Below are 12715 nucleotides of genomic sequence, written 5' to 3'. Positions count from 1 at the left end.
GCGCGCGCACACAACTCGCCGAGCCCGCGCACAGACATTACAACTGAGCGCACAAAGGTTAAAATCTTGTTTAGTGTGCCACGAGTTTAATAAGGTTGAAAATCACTGCTATAGCCTATATGTGTGGTGTGTGAAGTCTGTAAACATTCAAATTGCTTTATTAACTCAACAGAACTCGAAACCTAGGCCTGTATACGTTATGTGACGCACAAAAATGTACATTTCCTTCCAAAGTTGCACAGCCAATATCTTTTTCCGCACACAGCCTTGGTAAAATTAGAGGGAACATTGCTTACTACCCCAGGGTGCTACACCCGTTTAACAAATACTGGTATTTGTTAAACGGGTAAAAAGCAGTGTTTTACTCGTTTAAGAGCGGTTTTATCGTTAGTGGGAAAGGGGTTCAAACCTGCTTTGACCCGTTTAAAGAAACGTTTCAAAAACCGGGTCAAAGCAGGTTTGGCAGTGGTAAAGCAGCATTATTGTACCACTGTTGTATATTACTCTAAGAGAACTGACTAGGAATCTGTAACAAGGTAATTTGTTAGGTAGGTTTGTTTCTGTGTGTTTGTAGATTAAGTTTATATATTGTAGAGGTACTGTATCATTTATTTAGTAATCCACAAGCAAATCAATCATTACACCATTTATATTCTGGACACTGTTCTTCCATATTTCAAGAGCAGAGTTTCTCAATATCATTTGCAACTTCTTTCAATTTTACCTCAAATACAGTCTAAACTTTACAGTGTGCAAATCTTGTGCAGCATTCACACGCTCTCAGTCAGTCAGTCAGCTCTTAGCCAGTCATTCTATAGACTGACTGCAAGTGACCAGGTCCCATTCATTGGTCTAGAGCAGGCTTTCCCAACTACGGTCCTCAATGCACACCAACAGTGCAGGTTTTAGTGATATCCAGGCTTCAGCACAGATGGTTTAACCAGAATCACTCAGGTACTAATTAAGTCACCTGTGCTCAAGCCTGGATATCACTACAACCTGCACTGTTGGTGTGACTTGAGGACCGTGGTTGGGAATGCCTGGTTTAGAGGCCAAATCCATCTATGGTTCTTTTAGCAAAGAACCATTGGATGCCTTAATGGACAAGGAGGACATGCTTTGTGAATTTTGTAAGTATTAAAGTGGTTACAAAGGGCTGTGTGTGTTGAGTGTTTATTTTTTTTTTATTTTTTTAAATGGGCTGTCTATGTCATATCTTTATGTGAATATTTCTAGACACACTGCAGAAGGACTTTTATTTCTGGGCATTTTCCCATAGTTCCCCATCATGCCAGGGCAGACTTAAGGTGCCCAATCTACATGCAATTTGGTCACTTTTTATGCAACTGGGACAATAAATTGCATAAAAAGCATCCAAATCACATGAGCTTGACATCAGGTCTGATGAGATGCACAGTCCTGTGTACATCGCATTGGAGCCTGAGGTTTGCACGGGCTGCAGGAGAGATGTGTTGCAATGCAGCCAAGCCAGGCAGGCTTGGCTGGGATCGCGCACGATACAACAGATGCAAAAAGGACCACATATGTACATACAGTATGTATCATATGTGATCCTGCTGCCTGGGAAGCTGATGGGCATCTGAAAGGGGGATCGCGTGTGACTTATCCCCTTGGAGAAGTAGCACAAAAGTGTCCGCCCACCTTTACTGTGACTTATGCACTGTCTGTAAAGAACAATATCATAACATCTTTATTAACCGTCACCTCTGAATGCACTGCCACCAGCCCTGAACACAGGCAGAGACAGTACACCATTTTATTTTGGGGGTTCCAACTTTTTAAGGAAATCCTAGCTGGTTCAGCCTGTTGCTGGATATGAGGTTCCAGGCTGAGAAGTCTCAAGCTGGGTATGATTGGGTGGGGGGGGGGGGTGGGGGGGTGGGGGGGGGAATTTTTTCCTCAAACTGAACTGCTAGCAGTGTCTAAACGACTGAGATGCCAGCTCTTACAGTATTTTCGCCTGAACCGTAGCTGGCTTTTAGCCACATCTGTGTTATTATATTACGACTACCGACATTCTAACTCTTCTGACACTTTGGTATTGACCTTAAAATTTCTCCATATTTTAAATGTCAACATTTATATATAAATTGTATACATTATGTCCATGTCTACATTATGGCCATGCCGACATTATGACAGTGATTGACGGCTGTCAACATATAGTCAGTATAGACATTTTGGTTTTCTAAATAATGTATATTTCGTCAATACGGAGTCTTTATTTTGAATGTCTAAATTTTGCCTAACTAATACCTCACCCCTTAAAGTAACTAAATGTATGTTGGTGAAGAATTTAAATTGTGTATGAATATGAGTTAGTAACATAACATTCTATTTGGAAAGCAATCCTAATGTGTAATTGCGTTTTTCTTTATTGATTCTAAGGTTTGTTTTCCATCGGTACTTACAACAACACATGGCAAAATTCCAGGCATTCCAACATTGTTCTCTGTTATTCAGGGACTCTGAGTTTCTAGACCTTCATCAATGAACTCTATTATCAGACATATTTGCTATAATCAGGAAACAGTAATATAGTGTTCCTTTTGTCCCTGTACCTCAGTTCATTATTCCATATTATTGACAGTCCTCACTGCAGGAACATATGGTTCTGTTTATGGGCTACTGCTGTTAATGTAAATATGTTGTCAGGGAGCGCAGTCAGCTAGAACAAGCTGTATTTATGTTGTAACACGGTAACCAGGTCAATCATGAAATATCCTACACACATGAAATACATGTTACAATTGGTACTTGTTTCCTAGCACGGCGCCCATCGCATCGCATACCATAAGCCATACAATGGTATGTGATGCAATGTTACGCGATGTCAGCTGATGTTATACAATTTTAAATCGTATACCATCGCATTGTATGCTATTGTATGCCATATACAATGATATACGATTTAAAATTGTATAAGCACCCTAATGGGTGTTTTCAATTTTAAATGGGCCCCCCATAAGATTATTAATTGTATAAGCACCGTAAGGGGTGCTTACAATGTTAAAACCACCCCCACTATCAACGCCAACCCGAAGCGTGGCGAGCGGCGGCAGTACGCGTCTTCCGACCTTTTAATACCCCCACTATTCACGTCGGCATGGAGCTGATTTTAAATAGTCTGGCGAGCGCAGCGAGCCCCTCGAGGGGACGCGGAATACATGTAAAGTAATACGCGCCCCCACGCGGGGCTCGCTGCGCTCGCCGCGCTTCGGGCTCAGTGGCTCGCTGTGCTCGCCACACTGTATAAAATCAACTCCACGCCGACGTGGATAGTGAGGGTATGAAAAGGTCGGAGGACGCGTACCGCGGCCCAATGCGGGCTCGCTGCGCTCGCCACGCTTCGGGTTGGCATTGATAGTGTGGGTGACGTGGGGGTGCATTTAACATTGTAAGCACCCATTAGGGTGCTTATACAATTAAAAATTGTAAAGGGTGCTTAAATCGCATCGCATCGAATCGCATGCGGCTATATGGCATGCGATACAATGCATAAGATGCCATACGACTGAAAATCGTGGGCGCCGTGCTAGGAAACAAGTACCTTACAAATTGTGATTAATTCAGAAGAATAATGTATATTTATCAGATGGTATCTACTACAAGCAATGAGAATGTGTTTCAATTATGGGGTGTATTCAATGCCACGGCGAGCGGCCAGCGAGGGGGTTAAACAGCGAGGATTGCAGAAAACCAGCGATCCTCGCTGTTTAACCCCCGCGCCGGCAGCTCGCTCTATTCAATGTTCTGGGGAAATCCTCGCCGTCACAAGACCCACGGCTAATGCAGGAAACTCGCTGTATTTAGCCGCGAGTCTCGCTGGTTCAGGAGCCGCATACGCCAATTCCCCCTCGCTCGAAAAATGGAGCGAGGGGGAATTGGCGTATGAGGGGGCTGCGTTGGATACTGTCAGGGTGAATGGTGACAGCGAGCAGGAAGCTCTGCTCGCTGTCACCACTCGCCCACAGCATTGAATACCTGCCTATGTGTGTCGCAGCTATCTATCGCCCACCTAGGCTTCCCAAACATCAATTTATGGAAGATTTCTTTGCCTGGCTCCCACACTTCTTATCTTCTGACATCTCCACCATCATCATGGGTTGAATTCAATATCGCTATTGACAGCCCACTTTCTCCTTATGCCTCTAAACTCCTCTGTCTAACCACCTCTCTCAGCCTTACCCAATGGTCTGACTCCCTTACTCACAAGGGACACTGCCTTGATCTGGTATTCTATTCAATAGGCTATGTTCTGTTTCTGAATTCACTAACGCCCAATTCCCTCTCTCGGATCATAACCTTATCTTCTCAACCTCCCTCCATTTCCCCAAACTCTATTATACCTAATTCATGCAAGCCTCCTCTAACCCGCAAAAATTCTAATGCTATTGGTTTTCAACAACTTTCTACATCTCTGCAACAACTGCTGTCACCCATTTCTACACTTTCCTGTCCCGAGATAGCTGTAACCCATCTGAATCAGACTCTACAAACTGCCCTGGATGAAGCTGCTCCAGCTACTCTTCACAATCCACGTAGACTTAGATGCCAACCGTGGCACTCTAAATTAACAAGACACCTGCAAAAACTATAACGTAGATTTGAACATCAGTGGCGTAAATCTCAAAATCTTTGTCACGTTTAAGACTACCTACCACTCCTATCGTAATGCTCAACCACTGCTAAACAAACTTATTTTTAATCTCTCATCTCTTCTCATGCCACTAACCCCAATTGACTTTTTAATACATTTAAATCCCTTCTTTACCCTCCTTCACCCTCCCAACCTGCCAATATCAGTGCACAAGAGCTTACTTCCTTCTTCAAGGAAAAGATTGCTAAAATCCAAGATGAAATGGCATATGCGCTTCCTCAGCCAGTGACTTGCTAACTTTCTTTACTGATCCCTTTGCTACTTTCTCCTCATTTGAGCCCACAAGTGAGAATGAAGTATCCACACTCTTCTCATCTTCCTACTCCACTAACTCTCCTCTTGATCCTATACCCTTACAAGTCAGTAAATTTCTGTTTCCTGTGCTTATCCCAAGCTGAACTAAAATCTGTAACCTCTCTACTGGTATCTCCTTCTCTGTTCAAGCATGCACTTATTACTTCCATTCTAAAAAAAACACAATTCTGATCCAAACTGTCTCTATCTCTCAGCTCCCATGCCTCTCCAAGCTACTTGAGAGACTTGCCTACACTCGCCTCACACACTTTCTTAACTCCTACAACCTATTGGAGCCACTTCAGTCAGGCTTTCGCTCTCAACACTCCACTGAGACAGCACTGACTAAAGTAGTCAATGATCTGGCCACTGCTAAATCTAAAGGCCATTTCTCACTTCTTATTATCTAGATCTCTCAGCAGCCTTTGACACTGTTGACCACTCTCTTCTCATACAAACACTATAATCCCTAGGTCTTCAGAACACAGACCTTTCTTGGTTCTCTTCCTACCTATCTAATTGCTCTTTCAGTGTTCGCTTCTCTGATTCTGCCTCCTCCTCACTACCTCTGTCCGTTGGAGTACCACAAGGTTCAGTCTTAGTTCATCTGCTTTTCTCCATCTATACCTCCTCACTTGGGAAACTAATCGTCTCTTTTGGATTTCAGTATCACCTGTACGCTGATGATACTCAATCTATCTATCCTCTGAATGTCTTTCTGCCATTTCATGTTGGATGTCATTTGGCCACCTCAAACTCAACATTTCCAAAACAGAATTAATTATATTCCCACCAGCCAAGAGTAGTTACCAACCTGATATCTCTATCACTGTTGAGAACACAACAATTAATCCTACTCCACAATCTCGCTGCCTAGGGGTCATCCTTGACTCTGAACTGTCCTTCATTCCTCACATTCAATCTGTCTCTAAATCGTGTTACATGCATCTAAAAAACATCCAAAAGTCATCCGTACCTTACACAAGACACTGTAAAAACTGTAATCCGTGCACTCATTATATCACGCATTATTATTGCAATGCCCTCCTTACCAGTCTTCCTAAAAAAAGACTCTCACCACTACAATCCATTTTGAATGCAGCTGCGAGGCTGATCTTTCTGGCTAGACATTCATAATCTGCTGATCTGCTCTGCCAGTCCCTCTATTGGTTGCCTGCATATTACCGAATTCAATATAAAATACTTCTACTTACATACAAAGCCATCACTCTACCTACACCAACTTATATCTCTTTGCTTATCTCAAAATATATCCCCACGACCTCTCCGCTCTGCACAAGATCTGCCTCTCTCATCCACACTCATTACTTGCTCCCACTTACACTTGCAGGATTTTTGTCGGGCAGCACCCACCTTATGGAATGCCCATCCACGCACACTAAAACTCCTGTAGCTGCCAAACTTTCAAACGTTCCCTGAAAACTCACCTCTTCAGGCTAGCTTATCATATTAAGATCTGATTGGACTTCTATGGAATTCTATCCTTATGTATCCCTCCTATTATCCCTATAGATTATAAACTTGCGAGCAGGGCCCTCCTACCTCCATGTCGGTTTGTATCTACCCAGTTTGTTTAATCACTGTTGTTTCCAATTGTAAAGTGCAACGGAATATACTGCGCTATATAAGAAACTGTAAATAAATAATTAAAAAAATTACAAAGTATTTGACTTTTTTCATATGTGTCTAATGTTTAATGAATGGAGCATGAGATAACTGCTGGGAAATAGCACTATTTAGAACTCAGTTAGTCTTCATGGCATAATGAGTAGACTTTCCTATAGAAATAGATATGTGGTATAGGTTAAGTCTCTTGGGCTAACTCAGACCTGTTTACTATGCTGCGTTCACTAGCAGCCAAGTGAACAGGTCAGTGGCGCCTGCTGCCCCACCAAACGCCGCCGCATCCCCTCGCTAGCATGCGAGGGGATGTTTCCGAGAACACATCTCCTCACATGCGGCGAAAGGGGACAGAAATCATTTGGTGGTCGCTGAATGATCGGTGAAAAGGAGGTGGGTGCTGACGTCATGTGATCTCAGCCGCCCGACCCATCATGTGATGTCAGCCACCCGCCCTGAGGAGGGAACGCCACACCTGCGTTCCCAGGCTTATGCCAAGCGTTTTTATGGGGACGCCCATAAAATGCTGAGCGATCCCCTAATGGAGGGCAGGGTGTTATGAAAAACATCTTAGCCACCTTGGTATAAGGCCACTATTGTTAGTGTCACATCTGATTAGCTGTGGTATGTTGCATAATGTGTAAGGGGCATTACTTTAAGAACGAAAAATGTCTGGTGTGGACGAGGGGGGATTACAGTGGCGCACACAGGGCGGGTTTCTGGTTGCACAAAAATCCCCATGATAGCCAAAGATTTTTTTGTGGGCTGCCACAGCAGCTTCTGAGTGCTCGGCAGGGCAGCTTTTCAGATGCACTGGGTGGGAGCCCGGAGTTCACTTCTTTTCAAGGGACGTGACACTGGCAGGCAGAGACAGCACAAGGAGTTAAACTGTGTTGAAATTGCCGGGCACCGATCTACAGTACAGTGCTCTAGTCCCGGCTCCTCTCTCACATACTGGAAGCTGCCGGGGCTGTTGAGAAGCTTTGGGCTGCAGCTGCACTGACTCTTTACTGTACGGAGCAGTGGCGTAATTATACATTTTGCTCCCCCCTGCCAAAAAGTTTGTAGAGCCCCCCAGCTCCTCTCCAGCATGTTTCCCCAGTGTGTGGGAAGAGAGATCAGCAGACATTGCTGCTTCCCTTGGCTCCGATGCATCCCAGGCCGTCCTAACACGCCCATCCTGTACCCAGTAGCCAATAGCCAGCTCTGTGTACAGTCAATTGAATCAGTGGGGGGATTTGTCATCTCTGCCATGGCCACACCCGCGCTGCGGCTGACTCGCCTACACAGCCAGTGGGCAGCGGCAGGCAGCAGCATGTCAGTGCGTTGACCTGGTGCCAACGCCCACACAGACCCCACTACCGCTTGCTCCCCCAAGCGGCAGCTGGGGCTGCCTTACAGTAGTTAAGCCACTGGTATGGAGCACACTGCCATGAACACGCTGGCCAGCAGCTGCGCACAGTAGCTGCTCTCACTCTGCAGGGACCGCACGTTCTCCCAGCTTTTCAAGTTCACAGAGTGGCACGGACCCCGGACACTGACTGAACACAGACCCCTGCTCTGACCGCAGCTGCTGTATAAGAAGGTCAAAGGTCAAGCAATGGGATCGGAATAGGTGAGCATACATCCTACACTGCCATAATAATTAGTTACACAGTCAGCAGTGCAGACAGTGTGCTGTGTATAGCTTTGGGAGCCTGACACATAAAAATAACTCTACTCTGCCTCATCTTTGTGCCGTATATGCAAGGCCAAGTGTTCCCTGCTCCAGCTTAACCCACAACACTGCCCCCCATACACAGCCTAACCCTCCCCTCCGCAAACTAACTCTCTTGCAGCATAACCCTCCCCTCCGCAATCTAACGCTCCTGCAGCCTAAACCTCCCCTTTAGAAATCCTGCGTTTGCCCCTGGATTACTGGGACATACCCTTGCTCCAGGCAGCATGTCACCTAGTTACCCAGAGCATTCCCCCAGAAATTCTGGGCTGCTCAGGAGCACTAGGGTGTTCAAGCGCCTGAACACATGAGCGCCCAAACACCCAAGCGTGCCTAACACCACCCCCCCCCCCCCTAATCTTTCCCGAGTGGCTGTTCTTCTGCTTCTGGCTGCAGCACTACCTGCAAAAGCTTGAGTGATGAGTTTTCCTGGGGCAGGACACATCCACCACTCAAGGAGTTAATGCACTATTTTTTATTTATTTATTAACAGTTTCTTATATAGCGCAGCATATTCCGGTGCGCTTTACAAAGGAGACAGTGATTTAACAAACAGGGTATTTACAGACAGTCAAAATGTAGGAGGACGATGCTCGCAAGCTTACAATCTACACTGTATATCTGGTGAAGAGGCTACATCTCTATTTGCTGCACTGTAGAACAAATACATACAGTACATATAAGAAAATGAGGACCAAGCACGAAGGTTAAGTTATAAAGAAATCGTCAGTGTCTGGATTGACAGTCAATAGGTCAACAAAAGGTTAAGATAAACAAAAAGTGAGACGTGAGATTTTGATATTTTTTTGGTGTCAGTTTGTAGATCTCATTATGTAAACTCCAAATAAGTATACCGCTTCACCTCGCGTAGCTCACGCCATTCTCCATGCTTTGGGCAACTTTACTGTCCCAATCAGAGTTCACATGGTTGCAAAAGTATGAAAAAGTCCCAAAAAAAAGAAAAAAATTCCCAAAAAATCATGTTAACTTTTTCATGGGTCGACCATTACCATGTCAACCTTTGCTTGTGTCAACCTTTTATCTATATCGACCATGTGCAAAGATAAAAGGTGCACTGCAGCTTATACTATAAATGAACAAGAGTTCCACCTCTCACACACAGCAGCAAAGGGAAAAATGAAGAGGGAGGATAAATTGTGGTAATTTGTGTTTTCTCTTGTATCAAATACTTGCTTAACAAAGCAACTGATCGCAGGCACATGGATGATTAAAATGTGTTTGTACCAACTAACTTAATCTTCATTAATTTAAACATCAAGAAATGTGTTCAGACCCCAGTTGATGACTAAAGGTTTAAGCTCTAGGAGTCCGAAGCACACTGCCTGAGTGACTTATTAGAAATGACAAGGTTGGGGCCTTTCCCTGAGCTGGGAGTTCACAGACATATAACACGCTGTGAATTTTAATTGTTTTTCTGAATCATACTAGTAAAATGGATTTACTGATCTACTTGTTACAGTGCAGTTTTCAGTTGGCTAAGTATATCATTAACAATTCACAATAGTTTGGCGACATCTGCCTACATAGTAAGTAAATGGAATACTTGACATATATATTGTCTACTGATGCCGCTGGGTATTTCATCAAAGTCTGTATAGACTAAAGTCATTGGTGAATGGAAACATTTCAAACAAACTACAAAGAAAAATGACTTCACAGCCCAACAACATACAACAATGCTTAAATAAGCAGGAAGAAGGTCATACCTCGTTATTTTCTCATTAGCATATGTAAAAGATTACAAATAATGTAATTGACCCTAACATTACACAAAATGGCAGTGCAGGGTATTATGTGAAAGGCATATGACTGTAGATATATAAGCACTGCTGTGTATGTAACACATGTAATTACAATAATTACAGACTGTCTGCTAGCCACAGATATCCTGTTTAAACATATACTAGCAGTACTATTTGACAAACTGTAACAAGCAATTATCAAGCAAATTGATTAGTTTGAATAAGTAGCAAACAGGCCAGATGGCAATTCCACACACAATGTTGCAATACTAATGTAGTGGATCATTATATTACCTCATATCTCATTATTTTATTACTACACTTTCATCTCTTCCTGTGTATTGCTCAGTACCTCACACCTCCGCCACTATATCATTTTACAACTTTATATTTCAACCACCACTTCACTGCTCTACCTCACATCTATTCATAATGCAACTATACATTTATTCTCTACATCTAAATCATTATACTACCTCATGTCTCCACCTATGCATCTTTATACTACATCACATCTATACCATTACATCATTATGATGCCTCACACCTCTTCTTCCATATAACTGCAGTATCTCACATATCTACCTATACATAACTGCACTACCACACATCTCTAGCTGTATTACTGCACTACCACACATCTACCTCTACATTACTGCAATACCACACACATCTCTAACTCATACTTGCCTACCTGACCCTCTCCATGCGGGAGAAAATGCTCTGCTCCAGGACTTCCCTGGTAATGTATGATTACCATCACCTGTGGGGAGCTAGGTAAAGGTGTTTCACCAAAGGTGATGACAATCATACATTACCAAGGAAGTCCAGGAACAGAGCATTTTCTCCCGCATGGAGAGGGTCAGGTAGGCAAGTATGCTCTACCTGTATCACAGTACTACCACACATCTCTACCTGTATAACAACACTACCACACATCACTACCGGTATCACAGTACTACCACACATCTCTACCTGTATTACTGCACTACCACACATCTCTACCAGATATCTCTACCTGTATTACTGTACTACCAGATATCTCTACCTGAATAACAGCACTACCGCACATCTCTACCTGTATCCTACCTGTATTACCACACATCTCTATCTGTATTATCACTGCACTACCACACATCTCTACCTGTATTATCACTGCACGACCACACATCTCTACCTGTATTATCACTGCACTACTGCAAATCTCTATCTGTATTATCACTGCACTACCACACATCCACTGCACTACCACACATCTCTACCTGTATTATCACTGCACTGCCACACATCTCTACCTGTATTACATCACTACAGCACAGCTCTACCTGTGTTATCACAGCACTATCACACATCTCTACCTGTATTACTGCACTACCAGATATCTCTACCTGTATTACTGTACTACCAGATATCTCTACCTGAATAACAGCACTACCGCACATCTCTACCTGTATCCTACCTGTATTACCACACATCTCTATCTGTATTATCACTGCACTACCACACATCTCTACCTGTATTATCACTGCACTACCACACACCTCTACCTGTATTATCACTGCACTACTGCAAATCTCTATCTGTATTATCACTGCACTACCACACATCCACTGCACTAACACACATCTCTACCTGTATTATCACTGCACTACCGCACATCTCTACTTGTATTATCACTGCACTACCACACATCCACTGCACTACCACACATCTCTACCTGTATTATCACTGCACTGCCACACATCTCTACCTGTATTACATCACTACCGCACAGCTCTACCTGTATTATCACTGCACTACCACACATCTCTACATGTATTATCCTTCATTACCACACAATTCTACCTGTATCACTGCACTACATCACTGTTACTACATACAAGCCGATATGGTGCCACAATGTAGTGTGCACACGATCTTTAGGGACGATAATTGAGTAGTATGTATGCACTGGAAATCAGATTTTATTTGGATCATTTCAGGCCTCAGAAGACAAAGACATAAACAGTAGATTGTGCCTGTAATCCAATAGTGTACCCAGCGTTACACAGGAATACCCTTTGCTGATATGAATACAAGAGATGTTCTAATTTAATTTTTGCTTAATGATTTAGATAATTATCTACATCTCTAGTAAACGTACAGGCACAGCACTAAATTAATGCACCCAAGAGGAAGCATTATACACAGAGAGAGAGAGATCACATACAGTAGTACATAGATATGACTGAGGCGGGTGGCTGCTGCTGCTGCTGCTGCTGTCACCTGAGCCCCCAGGCACTCGCCTCTCTCTCTCTCCCGGCTCCAGCAGCTGCAGTCTCTGAGCACACACCACGCTCTGTCTATCCCCGCACAGACACCGCCCCCAGCCCTTATATGGGCACCGCATGAATGAAGCAGCAGCCGGCACACAGCCCTATACTCACATCAGCTCCGGGCTCGCCTGGTAATCCGGGAGATCCAGGCTTGCCGTCATCCCCATCTGGACCCTGATGGATGAGAGAACATAGCAATTACTTCCTAATAAAGCGCACACCGCGGGCCCATGCATTCAGGTCTAGGCATGTGGTAACTTACCGGTGGGCCTGGCAGCCCGTCAGGACCCCTGTCCCCCTGTTG

At 43.9% G+C, this 12715-nt stretch overlaps 1 protein-coding gene across 1 annotated transcript in view; it reads right to left on the bottom strand.

The window, feature by feature from the left end:
• The window catches only part of COL9A1 (collagen type IX alpha 1 chain), a 162908-nt gene that overhangs the window by 88216 nt on the left and 61977 nt on the right, over positions 1-12715 (bottom strand). The window contains exons 9-10 of the mRNA XM_083174961.1: positions 12674-12709; positions 12523-12585 (exon numbers count right to left, since the gene is read on the bottom strand). Coding sequence (XP_083031087.1) covers positions 12523-12585; positions 12674-12709 — 99 coding nt within the window. The remainder of the gene's footprint in view (positions 1-12522; positions 12586-12673; positions 12710-12715) is intronic.

This window comes from Crinia signifera, chromosome 3 (assembly GCF_055691185.1).
Source record: "Crinia signifera chromosome 3, ASM5569118v1, whole genome shotgun sequence".
In the NCBI taxonomy this organism is placed as follows: Eukaryota; Metazoa; Chordata; class Amphibia; order Anura; family Myobatrachidae; genus Crinia; species Crinia signifera.
Note: the sequence above shows the minus strand (reverse complement) of the source record. Positions and strands in the feature narration are given on the sequence as shown.